Source organism: Somniosus microcephalus, chromosome 24, assembly GCF_052327205.1.
Source record: "Somniosus microcephalus isolate GS21.2 chromosome 24, FLI_Smic_1.0, whole genome shotgun sequence".
NCBI classification, from domain to species: Eukaryota; Metazoa; Chordata; class Chondrichthyes; order Squaliformes; family Somniosidae; genus Somniosus; species Somniosus microcephalus.
The window spans coordinates 29732676-29748033 of NC_141010.1; the positions used below are offsets into that span (position 1 = coordinate 29732676).

At 43.9% G+C, this 15358-nt stretch overlaps 1 protein-coding gene across 2 annotated transcripts in view; it reads right to left on the minus strand.

Moving 5' to 3' along the window:
* Nucleotides 1-15358, minus strand: part of LOC147101164 (uncharacterized) — a 123015-nt gene that overhangs the window by 49134 nt on the left and 58523 nt on the right. For both annotated transcript variants that reach the window (XM_085966378.1, XM_085966379.1), the window contains exon 8: nucleotides 2044-2140. In XM_085966378.1, the coding sequence (XP_085822504.1) occupies nucleotides 2044-2140 (97 nt within the window). The remainder of the gene's footprint in view (nucleotides 1-2043; nucleotides 2141-15358) is intronic.

Below are 15358 nucleotides of genomic sequence, written 5' to 3' on the forward strand. Positions count from 1 at the left end.
CAGCTTGATGCCACGCAAGCTCTGACTGCTGCCATCGTGGCTGGGTCTACCACCGTCGACCGGGGCTTTCACGGTTGCGGAGGGGAGTCATTGGCCAGGTGGAGAGCGGATAGCCCTTGTTTCCGACCAGCCAGCTGCACGCTTAACGTGGTGGCTGGAAGAGTGCTGGCACACCAGTCTGGCGCAGGATGAAGACATCTTTGCTGCTGCCAGGATAGCGGGCATTCACGTTGAGGATTCGCTGTGTGTGGTCACACACCAACTGCATATTAAGTGAGTGGAAGCCTTTGCAGTTACGGAAGATCTCAGGATTGTTATGCGGTGCCCGCAAAGTCACATAGGTGCAGTCAATGGCTCCCTACACCATGGGGAATCCCGCTATCCTGGCAAAGCCACATGCACGCTTGTCCTGCTTCTCTCTGGTGATGGGGAAGGAAATGTAATCCCTTCTCCTACTGTAGAGAGCCTCTGTGACCTCCTGGATGCAGCGATGGATGGCGAACTGCAAGATGTTAGCTATATCTCCTGTTGCAGACTGGAAGGATCCGCTGGTGAAGAAATTGAGGGTGACGGTGACCTAGACTGCCACTGAGAGAGCCGTAGTTGCCCTGATCTGAGGCTGGAGGCCTGGTTGGAGGAGGTGGCAGAGTTCTGTGACCACCTCCTTGGTGAAGCGAAGCCTTGCTCCTCGCTTAATTGGAGGTAGGAGAAGTGCTCTCAGAATACCCTCAGAGGGTAAGGCCTCCTGTTGAGAGCCCTGATGGCCCTCCTCCTCCCTCTGGGCACATGTTCCAGTCTTTCTCGTTGCCTCCGATCCCTCTGCCGTAGATCCTGGAGGGCGAGGTCAACTGCCAGTATAGTCCCCATTAATGTAAACAAGTGTAGCATTTTGATTTTTTTAAGAATAAATGTAGCTACTTTTTAGTTGCCACAACACTCTTGATACTAAATAACCTTGAAATTATGGAATGAGACTGTTGCACTATGTGAAATTGACAAAAAATCACTGAAACTCCACTAACCTATAGCTGCAACTCATTACTGATGGCCCCTTTAAATAACGTCCCTGGAGCTGGCTTCCTGGTGCTTCACACCAGCTCTCCCTGTTGCTGTTTACTCCAGGCGCTAAGGTAGGTAGCGACAATCAATTACGCAGATCGGATGGTGAGTGAGCGTTGCACACTCACTGATGTCATGATCCACCTGGCCTTGAGGCTCCCGGCGATAACTGTTAGCGGCGGCGCTGCAGGGAAGGGGCGGGATTTGGCGTGCGGCATTGGATTTGTCTCGCCCCGGAGATAATGCTATAGCTCCCCATTAGTGCCAGCAGATGGCTTCAGAATCATTGGGGGGAGGGGTGATTGGTGGCCTGGGCAGTGATCAGAGGCCTCGTGGGGGTCTCCAATTGTGGAGGGTATGTTAGGTAGGGACCCTGGATCCAGGAGGTAGGTATAAAGGCACTTACCTCCTGGATCCAGCAGTCCTCGCCTTGCTGTATCTGCCGGGTTTTACGAATTGTGTAAAATCTGTTCACATGTGGTTAAAAACAAAATGGAGGTTAAAAAAGAGGCTTCCGGCCTCATTATAATATTTAACTTGACGTCCCGCCTCCTGGGAGCGGGTTGGTCACCCGCCCCCGTTCTGTCTCCATTAAAACTGGAAGTCGGCGGGTTGAGGTCAGGAATTCCATTTTTAATAATTTAACTACCCTCACACCCAACCCACCCGTTTTTTAGGTTAAAATTCCCTCCATTCATCTGTGTGAGCGCAACAAATGACTGATACTATTAGCAAGACCAGATCAACTGCAATCAAATTGGGAGCACTGCTCTGACATGGAAAGCATTTCTGACAAAAAGATTCTTAATAGGACAGGCAGGGCATTATTTCTTGCTTAACAGCTAGATATTATGAAATATGTGAAAAAAATCTGAATGCTGAATAGCTAAATAAAAGGCATTGCAACTATATAGCAATAATAAAGCTTCTGTGACTGTAGAGATGTGCCACCGACTCATTATGTTGTTTGAGTTAGCAGCTTACCTTCAACTCCTTAGGCACTGGTTTTCTGGACATCACACTCCTAGGCTCCTGTGAAATTAGCGGCAGCTTTTCCTGTGTTGTTGACTTGCTACTCCATCTATAAGAAAAGAAAGACTTGCATTTATGTAGTGCCTTTCACAACCACTGGATATCTCAAAGTGCTTTACAGCCAATGAAGTACTTGTTGGAGTGGAGTCACTGTTGTAATGTGGGATACGCAGCAGCCAATCTGCACACAGCAAGCTCCCACAAACAGCAATGTGTTAATGACCAGATAATCTGTTTTTGTTATGTTGATTGAGGGATAAATATTGGCCAGGACACCGGGGATAACTCCCCTGCTCTTCTTCGAAATAGTGCCATGGGATCTTTTACGTCCCCCTGAGAGAGCAGGCAGAGCCTCAGTTTAACATCTACAACCGAAAGACAGCACCGCACTCCCTCAGCACTGCACTGGAGTGCCAGACTAGATTTATGTGCTCAAGTTCCATGGAGTGGGACTTGAACCCACAACCTTCTGACTCAGAGGCAAGTGTGCTACCCACTGAGCCACAGCTGACAGCTGAAATTAGTTGCTAGGTCAAACAATTCCAACAGTGAAATAACAGCACAGTAACAGTCTATTGTTATTGAAGGAATTTATTTTAAACACAGATTAAGAACTGCATTCCTTACACTTTAGCATACTGTCTTATTATAAAACTAATTATTCAGTAATAACATTTTTCTTTAACTTTACACACAGAGGAAATTATACCTGGATCATGCTCCTATCTTGGTCAATAAGTAATGGGCCAGAAATTGCTGGGCTGGGCAGGTGTGCCATTAGAATGACGCATTAACACCGCACACCATTAATCCAGCAATTTACGGAGTATAAGAGATACGTCATGAGTTCCGATTCTCCGCAAAATGCTGGCCGACTTGGGTCACTCTGCCATTAGCCTCCCCGAAGTCGATAACAGTTTGTTCTCTCCGTAAAGTTCCCCATTGAATTTAATGGTGATCGCAAAATTGCTGGATTTACAACATTATTACGAATTATTCCCACCGCAGCCATTTAGGGCTGGTAATTACTGTTGTAGAGGACCCTGGTAATGATGTGATTTATGGTCCTCACATGACACTCAATCTTGGAGGCCCATAAAGGGACCAATGAAGCTGTCGAGTCTCACTCCAGCAGGTAGTGAATTGTTCCTAGAGGGTTTTTATCCTTTTGAGCCATCTTGGTAGTCTTTTGTGTCAGTCTTGCCATCCGTACTCATGTTAGTGTAGGAAGGCAATCATTTTCAGGATGCAAAGCTGTTTCAACACTCAAAAATGCAAATTAGATAGATAGCACTCAGAAAACAACATTTTGGGATACAGTATATGAGTATTTTGAGACATGACATGTTAAGTGTAGCATGCTTGTGAGGAAAAAAATGACTTTGGAGCTATGGTTCCCAAAGCTCTCCACCACTGGGGCTTTCCTCGTGTCATTTCTGGACCTGTTGTAAACTAATTGATAGAAATTGATTACTATGATTAGTCAACAACTCCATTCTCATTGTACCAACATGGTAGAAGGCAAACTAGATGGAACTTGGTCTTTTTTCATCTAGTAATTCCTATGGAAGCAGTGCAATGGCATATCTACTAGAAAGAGCTTTACAGCCAATGAAGTACTTTTGGAGTGTAGTCACTGTTGTAATGTAGGAAACACGGCAGCCAATTTGCACACATAAAGCTCCCACAAACAGCAATATGTTAATGACCAGATAATCTGTTTTTTTAGTGATGTTGATTGATGGATAAATATTGGCCAGGACACTGGGGATAACTCCCTTGATCATCTTTGAAATCGTGCCATGGGATCATTTACATCTAGTTGAGAGAGCAGGCGGGGCCTCAATTTAACATCTCATCCAAAAACAGCACCTCCGACAGTGCAGCACTCCCTCAGTAATGCACTGGAGTGTCAGCCTAAATTTTGTGCTCAAGTTTCTGGAGTGAGGCTTAAAGCCATAACCTTCTGACTCAGTGGGTGTTCCACTGTTCTTAATCATGATGGACGAGGCCACTGGTTCTATACTTCATGGGTCAAGAATGTTTGTACATTTTGCACACCTAACCTCTCATTCACTCATAAACTTCTCAAAGACCAATACAGCAATTCCCAAAGAAAATTGGGTTACAACATCCTCTGCTTCTGATTGTTATTTTTTTTTAAAATTATTTTTCCTTTCTGTCTCGTTTTTCTCTCTCTCTTAATCTACTCTATTCCCTTCCCTCTCTGTATTCCTCTTTGACTCTAATTCATCCTATTTCCTTCTCAGTCATTCTCTCTGTGTCTTTCTCTATCCTTTTCTTTCATTGGTCAAGGAGATAAGCCATTGAGCACCATGTTCACAAGGTCCCAGATGTGACATTGATATCACTACGCCCCTATTGGATCAACATTCCAGCATTTTGCAGTGCAAATATAGTGCGATGTCAATGGTGAGCAAAAAAGTCCAATTAATGTCAAACATTGTCCACCTGGTTGAAGGTTTTAAAAGGTTACAGAGAGAAGGAAGGAGGTTACAGAGGTTACAGAGAGAAGGAAGGAGGTTAAAAATGATAGAAGGTTAGAAATGATAGTATGCCAATGTACAATATGTGCAACATGCCAGCCAGACTTTAGAAAGATGGTGCCACTGAGCTAAGAAGAAGGCAACTGTGGATAACTTGCCAGAGTTGCTTACAGAAACCTGAATTAGCAGAAAGAAACTGAACTGCTTCAATATACCACTCCTCAATCACCCCCAACAGCCCTTCTCCTTCACCTGGCACCTTCCAATGCAAGCGCAGGAGATGCAACACATGCCCTTTTACCTCCTCCCTTCCCACTGTCCAGGGCCCCAAACACCCCTTCCAGGTGAAACAGCGATTTACTTGTACTTCTTGCAATTTAATATGCTGTATTCGCTGCTCACGATGCGGTCTCCTCTACATTGGGGAGACCAAACGCAGATTGGGCGACCGTTTTGCGGAACACCTCCGTTCAGTCCGTAAGGGTGACCCTGAGCTTCCGGTCGCCTGTCACTTTAATTCTCCGCTTCACTCCCACTCTGATCTCTCTGTCCTCAGCCTATTACATTGTTCTAATGAAGCTCAACGTAAGCTCGAGGAACAGCACCTCATCTTTCGATTAGGCACTTTACAGCCTGCCGGACTCAACATAGAGTTCAACAATTTCAGATAATAATTCCTGCCCCCATTTTTCATGCAGTATGATTTTGCCATTCCCATTTGCAACATTTTCACAGCATGTTCTTTCAATTCCTTCCTCCCCTCCTAAACCCCCCCGCTGTCTCTGCACCTGCTTAAAATCTGTGACATTTCCAGCTTTTTCCAGTTCTGATGAAGGGTCCCAGACCTGAAACGTTAACTCTGTTTCTCTCTCCACGGATGCTGCCTGGCCTGCTGAGTATTTCCAGCATTTTCTGTTGTTATTTCAGATTTTCAGCATTCGCAGTATTTTGCTATTATACCATTTCATTTGTTGCCTGATGAGAGGGATTGTATGTACTTATACTGACTTTATTCAAGTTGAAGACTTGATAGCTGAAAGCATAACAGCACTTCCGTACAATATATATCACTAGCTTAACAAACGCTTGGGATGGTCAGGACTTTCATTGTCAACATTTTCAAGTTTTTGCAAATTTTTTAGAAGTGCATTTTATTTTTATTTAAAAAAAATTGCCAATGATACAATTGATATTTGAAATCTGACCACAAGATATCCAATACACATATTGCCACTGAAGGTGCTATGCACTGCACTAGCCTGGCTCCAGCAGGCTACTCAAGTGCTGTTGTTCGCTTTTCATAATTCCCTCACGTGGCAAATGAATATGGATCCCAATGTTATTCACGTGAGTTCGCTAAACCTCAACAGCACCTATACTCCTGATTTCTTGCATGTGGGGTGATTTCATGAAAAATCATACACTCTGTGCAAGACCTCACCTATTGTCCATTGTGCTGATGCCTTAAGGTCCACACAATTACGGCTGTTTTGTTTTAAGAATGAAAATACTTGCATTTATATAGTGCCTTTTACATCCTCAGTGTAGTGTATGTGCCTTTAAGTCAGAACTACTTTTACAGCTCCTGTATACTGTAGTACCGGCAGTGACCACACCGGTATATAAGCTTTGCGCATGCCTCTGTACCCCCAGTCTAGAGACTACCCTCCTCCAGTAAAGACCTGTTATTTGTTAATGTACAGCATCTGTGTGATTATTTAATAATAGCATATCCACTGAACCATGGATCCAACAGTGGCGACGAGTGTCAATTCGAATCTACCTGCAACATAAAAAATAAAAAAAATAGTCAAGGCCAGGAACACGGGCGTCAACCACGAGCAACCGCCCAGCAGTCAGGCAGAGATCAAACTTCACAGGGGAGGCTGTGGAGAGCCGGGCTTGGTTCCCCAGCCACAACGAGCAGTAAGAGACTGACGACAGGTCCAGCGCAGACCCTTCCCGAGCAGCGGCGGCTGGAGCCGACCGACGGCGGTGAGAGAGCCGAGCAGCGTCGACGGGGTAAGACAGGGGTGAAGAGCGCAGGGCGCAGCTGGGGGTTGAACACAGAGCGGCGTCGAGGAAAATAAAACAAACCGGAGAGAGAGAGGGTAAGAAACAGCCGGGTTCTAGACTGAGCGGCGTCGAAAAATATAAAAAGAAGAACGTGCAGAGCACAGCCAGTGCTCACGGGCTGAACAGGGTCTGCGGGGCGAAGAAAGGGGAGACGCCATTGAGCCGCGGAGAAGAAGGAAGAGCGCGGGAGGCGCCATTGAGCCGCGGAGAAGAAGGGAGAGCGCGGGAGATGCCATTGAGCCGCAGAGAAGTAAGAGCGCGGGAGACGCCATTTTTAAAAGCCACAGCGGAGAAGAAGGGCGAGCGCGGGAAGGAAGGAAAGCGCGGGAGATGCCATTTTGTGCCAGCAGAGAAGAAGGGGAAGCGCGGGAGGCGCCATTTGTGATAGTTAACGCACACCCAAGGATGCCGAAGAGTGGCAGTATCTCTATGTTCGACAATGAAGTCGAAGATTGGGCGACATATGTGGAACGTATTGAGGTGTACTGCAGGGCGAATGAAGTGACAGATGCTAATAAAGCACTGGTTCTGTTAAATTCCATGGGTGCAAAAACTTATGGGTTACTGCAAAACCTAATAACCCCAGAGAAGCCGGTAAACAAGAATTTTGAAAGCGTAGTAGAAATCCTACAGGACCACTTAAACCCCACACCGCTGCTGATAGCAGAACAATTTAAGTTCCATAAAAGGAACCAACACAAAGACGAAAGAAAGGCTGAGTACCTAACGGAACTGCGCAAGCTATCGAAACACTGCCAGTTTGGAGCGGGACTAGCAGACACGTTAAGGGACAAGTTTGTGTGTGGGCTACAAAGTGAAGGAACCCAGAAACGGCTTCTATCAGAAAAGGACCTTACGCTGGACAAAGCTTTCAGTATGGCAGTATCACACGAAGCAGCCGCAAGGGGCGCTGCAGAGATACACCTGGACGACTGTCAAAAATGCTAACTGACGCAAAAGAAGTGTTCCAGGAGGGACTAGGAACACTAAAAGGAATAACAGCAACGATTAAAATAGAGGAAAATGCAAGCCCAAAGTTTCTGAAGGCCAGACCAGTGCCTTATGCGATCAGACCAGCTATTGAAGCAGAGCTGGAAGGGTTGGAACGTTCAGGAGTACTGTCCAAAGTGGACTGGAGTGAGTGGGCTACACCCATCGTTCCTGTAATGAAGAGGTCGTTGAGTAATACGCCTGGGGAACCAAAGAAGGTCCGCATCTGTGGGGATTTTAAGGTGACAGTGAACCCAGTCCTTCACACGGTGCAATATCCGCTTCCACGAATTGAGGATATTTTCGCCTCACTATCTGGAGGTAAACGCTTCACCAAAATTGATCTAGCCCAGGCGTACTTGCAAATGGAGGTAGAAGAAGCTTCGAAACATTACCTTACGATCAACACTCATAAAGGTCTCTATCAATACAACCGGCTGGTGTTTGGAGTAGCCTCAGCTCCGGCTTTCTGGCAAAGGGTGATGGATCAGGGCCTGCAAGGGATTCCAGGGACCCAGTGTTATTTGGACGACATCTTGGTCACGGGCGAAAATGACGGTGATCACCTCGCTAACTTGGAGAAGGTGCTCGCCAGATTAAAGGAGTATGGGCTACGAGCTAATTGCCACAAGTGCGAGTTTTTCCAGAAACAGACCTCATATTGTGGCCACGTCATCGATGAAGAGGGGTTACATAAGTCCCCTGGCAAGATTGAGGCAGTAGTCAAGGCTCCAGCACCGGAAAATGTGTCACAACTGAGGTCGTTCCTCGGGCTGGTAAACTACTACCACAAGTTCTTACCAAATTTGTCTACAGTATTACACCCACTGAACACCCTACTGCAAACAGGGGTACCATGGAAGTGGGATGATGAATGTAGACGAGCTTTCCAGAAGTGTAAGGAATTGATCACATCAAAAGAGGTGTTGGCCCATTTCAACCCAGCACTACCTATTCGTTTGGCATGTGATGCATCACCCTAAGGTATTGGAGCGGTGCTGTCGCACAAATTCCCAGACGGGTTGGAGAGGCCAGTAGCCTTTGCGTCTCGGTCACTAACCTCAGCCGAACGCAACTACGCCCAGATTGACAGGGAGGCCCTCAGCCTAGTATGGGGAGTAAAAAAATTCAACCACTATCTGCATGGGCAGAGGTTCACCTTGCTGACTGACCACCAACCACTTGTCTCCATCTTTAATCCAAAGAAGGGCGTTCCAGTGATGACTGCACAGCGGTTACAAAGATGGTCCCTTTTTCTAGGGGCGAATCAATATGAAATAGAATATAAAGGCACGAAACAGCATGGGAACGCTGATGGGCTATCGCGCCTGCCACTGCCTACTGTGGAGGAAGCACCAGCAGTGGACCCTATCGAGATATTTTATTCATCAATAATTGAACGATTGCCAGTAACAAACGCGGATATAGAGAAGGAGACCCGCAATGATCCGACGCTGTCACGGGTATATGAATTGACGGTGAGGGGATGGCCAACGCATGGCGACTCACTGTTGCCAGCATTCTCATCCAGAAGAGAACAGCTGTCAGTATGCCAGGGGACAGTGATGTGTGGATCCAGAGTGGTGATTCCACCCAAGTTAAGGGAGAGAGTGCTAAATGAGCTACATGAAGGTCATCTGGGGGGAGTGAAAATGAAAAGCCTTGCTAGGGCTTATGTGTGGTGGCCGGGAATCGATCAACAAATCAAAGACCTAACTAAGAGCTGCTTAGGATGCCAGAAGGTCCAAAATGCACCACCACATGCCCCTCTACACCCATGGGAGTGGCCCTCCTCTCCATGGCAACAGGTGCATATTGATTTTGCTGGTCCATTCATGGACTCAATGTTCTTAATAGCAGTGGATGCTCATTCAAAGTGGCCTGAGGTGATAAAAATGTCTTCAACCACTACAGAGAAAACGATCGCAGTCCTACGGACCATATTTGCCAGAAACGGTTTGCCAGAGCAGATTTGCTCTGATAATGGACCACAGTTTGTGTCCGACGAGTTCCAAAAATTCATGAAAAGGAATGGGGTAAGGCATTACACATCCGCCCCGTATCATCCAGCCACAAATGGATTGGCTGAGAGGTTCGTACAAACCTTTAAGAAGGCGATAAAGGCCATGTGCGACGATGAAATTCCACTATAGCATAAGATGGACAATTTCTTATTAGCCTACCGAAACGCGACACATGCAGTTACCAACCAGACCCCGGCCATGATGTTCTTTAACCGAAGGTTGAGATCTCGTCTGGACTTGCTCAGACCAAATGTGCGAAGAAATGTTGAGGACAAACAATTCCAGCACATCAATGAGATGCCGACAAGGAGCTTCAATGTAGGGCAACCAGTCTTGGCCCGTGACTATCGAACAGAGAAGTGGCAACCCGGAACGATATGTACAAGGCAGGGGCCATTAATGTACACAGTGGCTGTCGGGGAGAACATTGTGAGACGCCACGTCGATCAGATCTTAGCGTCACAGGAAGGCGTCAACCCCATGTCTCGAGTACCTGGGGATGAACCCGACATACCGGTAGCATCTACTTCAGACCCAGTAGCAGTGGAACCCGATGAACTACCCGATGAAAAGGGGCCAGAATCGCCTCTGCACCAAGAACAAGAACCTCTGGAAAGGCGCTATCCCGAAAGGGTCAGGAAGCCGCCCCAAAGACTGAATCTATAAATGGACTTTTGTTGTTTAAAGTACATGTTGAAATGTTAATTGTTATTTGAATATTAGGGGTATTACTAATCTAAAAGGGGAGGAATTGTAGTGTATGTGCCTTTAAGTCAGAACTACTTTTACAGCTCCTGTATACTGTCGTGCCGGCAGTGACCACACCGGTATATAAGCTTTGCGCATGCCTCTGTACCCCCAGTCTAGAGACTACCTTCCTCCAGTAAAGACCTGTTATTTGTTAATGTACAGCATCCGTGTGATTATTTAATAATAGCATATCCACTGAACCACGATACTTGCATTTATATAGTGCCTTTTACATCCTCAGGACATCCCAAAGCGCTTTACAACCATTCAGCCAAGGAAGTACTTTTGAAATGGGGTCACAGTTGTAACATGGGGAAATGTAGCATCCAATATCTGCACAGCAAGGTCCCACAAACAGCAGTGAGATAATGATGTGATAAAATGTATTTTAGTTTTGTTGGTCTGAGAGGTAAGTATTGGCCAGTACAAAAGAACTTGCCTGTTCTTCTTCGAATAGTGCCATGGAATCTTTTACATTCATCTGAGAGGGCAGTCAGGGCCTTGGTTTAATGTCTCGTCTGAAAATCGGCATCTCTGACAGTGCAACACTCCGTCAGTATTGTGCTGAAATGTCAGCCTAGATTATCTGCTCAAGTCACTGGAGTGGGACTTGAACCCAGAACCTTCTGATTCAAGAGGTGAAACTGAACCAAAGTTGACACTTTAAGAGATTATTTTTGTTGTATCTTAATTTTAGTGCCATCTTAGGTGTGCAAAAAAAGTACTGGTAGAAAATTAGGATTTACCATAACTGACTGCCTTTCCTGAAAACATGGTGATCAACATGATGGATGAGGTGAACGGCCTGACAGCAGAAGGCTATTAACTGGGAGCAAAATGTACCTAGCCATTTAGATTCTTGGGCCAGCAGTTTGATGCTAATTAAAGTATCTCGCTTTCCTCCAGCAACTCAAGTTGATGTCAAAACTTGACGTCCTTTGGACACAGCACCATTTATTGCCACCACTAATTAGACTAATGGTCAACCTTGCACTAGTCATTGACTCCTACTGTTATACTATGTTAAGTGGAACCCAACTAAAGTTGGCCTACTGCAATTCTGAACCTGTGTTCTATTAATGTAATACTGAAACAATATATACTAAGTTTCCTGTGCTTATGATTATTTAGATTCAAGAGGCTTACGCCAAATATCAATCATCTATTTGAACTATAGGAATAATTCCATCGTCCCGTGTTCCCAGTGGGCAGCTGTGCATGTAAAGAGCGCAGGTCAGAGAATCGAACATACAAGATTGTAACCCTACCTCTGACCTGCGTTCCCGGTGAGCATTGCTCCCTGCTTGGTGCATGGGATCACAGAATTACCCTTGATGTGATTAGAACGGCAGAGACTGAAACCTACGATCATGTTGAATGTAGTGCTGTTGTCGTTAATATGACAGCGTTGTGTCAATCCTTAATGTCTTCCAAGTCTGTTAAGTATCAATAATTCGATGGAGTGCTGCATCATGCTCACATTAAATGCCGGATGCATCTTTAAGCATCAATATACACAATCCTAGACGTAAACCGTAAATCCTGATTCAATTTCTCCTGCAAGCTATACCAATGGGGTGATCAGCAGATTGCACAGATAAGACAAAAATGGGATTTCTCCTCCCTGGTCTCAGTGGATATTGCACATTCAAATCTTCAAGGAATGTTTAGACAATAGCACACAATACTTAAATAACATTCTCAAATAAGAATAGTGCTTGAGTGGAGAATTCATAGAGATACTTTTAACTGAGTAAATGAAATGAGTAAAAGACATAAAATAATAATGGGAGATTTTAACTACCCTCAAATAAACTGGCAAAAAGAGATAGGGAAAGGGGGAAAGGGAATGGAGTTTTTACAATGTGTACAGGACTTCTTTCTTACCCAGTATGCAAGAAGCCCAACAAGAGAGGAATCATTGCTAGATCTAGTAATATTAAATGAACCAGAGCAGATAAGAGAAGTAAGTATAGGGGAACATCTAGGCAATAGCGAGCACAATATAATAAGGTTGAAGATAATGACTGAGAAAGACAAAGACCAAAGTAATAGATTGGAAAAAGCTCATTTTGAGGCAATGAGAATTATCTAGGAAAGATAAATTAGAAAAAAATTAACAAACAAGGAGCTAGAACAGCAGTGGGAAATATTTAAAAATATGTTCAATAGAGTTCAGGAGAAACAACTACTAAAAAACAAGAACAAACTAGTCAATAATTAAACACCATGGATGAATAAAGAGATATTGGCAAAATTGAAACTAAAGAAAAAGGCAGACACTAAGTACATAGATAAAGGAAAGGATGACAAAGGGGAATATGAAGAGGTTAGGAAAGAAGTCAAAAAAATTAGGAAGGCAAAAAGAAACTATGAAATAATATTGTCAAGAAATATAAAAAGAAATAGTAAAGTATACTACAGACACATAAATTATAAAAATAAATTCAGGATAGAGATAGGGCCACTAAGGAATGCACAGGATAAACTCTCGGGTAATGACAGCGAAATGGCAGAAATATTGAATAATTACTGCCTCAGTATTCACCAGGGAGACTAACAGGTTGGACATGACATTAGGAGAGATCACGAAAGATAGCATCACATTTAAGTTGCAAGGGAGGAGATAATTGATAAACTATTCAAACTTAGAGAGAATAAACCCTCTGGTCTGGATGGATTGCATCCGCAAATACTAAAAGAAGTTAGGGAAGAGATAGCAGAGGCACTATTATATATTTATTAAAAAATAATTAGAAAAGGTAATAGCGCCAGAGGATTAGTGGACAGCTAATGTTATTCTTATATTTAAAAAGGGAAATAGAAAACGTCCAGGGAATTATAGACCAGATGGCTTAATGTCAGTGGTAGGTAATATAATAGAATCTTTACTCAAAGATACAATAGAAAAATATCTAAAAACTGAAAATATAATAAAGAATAGTCAGCATGAATTTTAACAGGGAATGTTATGCCTGACCAACCTTATTGAATTCTTTGAAGAAGTAACAGAAAGAGTAGATAAGGGTAATGCGTTAGATGTAATATACTTGGATTTTCAAAAGGCCTTCGATAAGTTATCGCATAGCAGACTCATGACTAAGGTCAGAGCATGTGGAGTCAGGGGACAAGTAGCAGAATGGATAGCAAGCTGGCTAAAAAACAGAAAACAGAGAGTAGGGGTTAAAGGTATTTACTCAGACTGGCAGAAGATAGGAAGTGGTGTTCCACAGGAATCAGTGCTGGGATCACTGTTGTTCACCATTTACATAAATGATCTGGACTCAGGAATCTGAAGTACAATTTCAAAATTTGCAGATGACATCACATTGGGAGGTATAGTTAATACTGAGGAAGACTGCAACAAAATACAAAAGGACATTAATAAACTTGCAGAATGGGCATGTAAATGACAAATAGATTTCAATATAGATCAGTATGAAGCGGTGCATTTTGGCAGGAGGAATAAGGAGGCCACATACTCCTTGGAAAATAAGAATCTGAATGGAGTGGAGGGGCAAAGAAATTGAGGGTTACAGATTCACATATCATTAAAAGTAGCAATGTAGATTAATAAGGCCATAAAAAGTGCAAATAGAGCACTGGGGTTCATTTCTACAGGAATCGAACTAAAAAGCAGAGAAGTTATGTTAAACTTGTACAGATCTTAATTAGACCACACTTAGAGTATTGTGTACAGTTCTGGTCTCCATATTACAAAAAGGAAATACAGGCACTGGAGAAGGTGCAAAAAATACTTACAAGGATGATACCAGAACTGAGAGGTTATAACTATCAGGAAAGACTGAACAGTGTGAGGCTCTTTTGTCTAGAAAAGAAAAGAATGAATGACCTAATAGAGGTCTTCAAAATTATGAACAGGTTTGTTAGAGTAGACATAGAGAAGATGTTTCCACTTGTGGGGGGAGTCTAAAACTATGAGTTATAAATATGAGATAGCCAGTAATAAATCCAGTAAGGGATTCAGGAGAAACTTCTTTACCCAGAGAGTGGTTAGAATGGGAACGTACTACCACATGGAGTAGTTGAGGTGAATAGCATAGATGCATTATAGGGGAAACTAGATAAGTACATGAGGAAGAAAGGAACAGAAGTGTGTGCTGATAGGGTTAGAAAAAGTAGGGTGGGAGGAGCCTTGTGTGGAGCATAAAAAGCGGCATAGATTAGTTGGTTTCAGTGCTTTAAATTCTATGTAACTGAATAATTCCAATTGCTAGGACATATATTTATGTGGTGTCAATTGGATCTTTCAAACTCACCGAGAGGGATTATTGACTGACTGGCCAGTTTACCTGTTGTGGTGCTCGAGTTGCATTAAAGTTACTGACAAATATTTTTCACAGGCTGCATTTGTTGCAGGGAGTCCAAAGTTCCTTGAGGTGGGGAAATCCAATGAATTTCATAGTGTTTGCACAGAGTTTAGGACAGATTGATAAATTTCAAAATTCCCCAGACTTTTAGAACTTCATGGGCTCTGTACAACAAATGCAGCTTATAAAACATACAATAACTTGCATTTAAATAGCACCTTTAATGTAGTAAAACATCCCAAGGCGTTTCACATGAGCATATGACACCGAGCCATAGAAGGAGACATTAGGGCAGGTGATGAAACGCTTGGTCAAACAGGTAGGTTTCAAGCAGCATATTTAAGTAGGAAAGAGAGGTCAAGATGCAGAGAGGTTTAGGGAGGGAAATCCAGAGTTTAGGGCCTAGACAGCTGAAGGGACTGCCGCCAATGGTGGGGTGAAAGGAGGGAGGATGCACAAGATGCCAGAGTGTGGGGAACACAGAGTTCTCAGATGGTTGTATGGCTGGAGGAGGTTACAGAGATAGGGATGGGCAAGGTTAGGGACAGATTTGAACACAAGAATAAGAATTTTTAAATCAAAGTGTCGG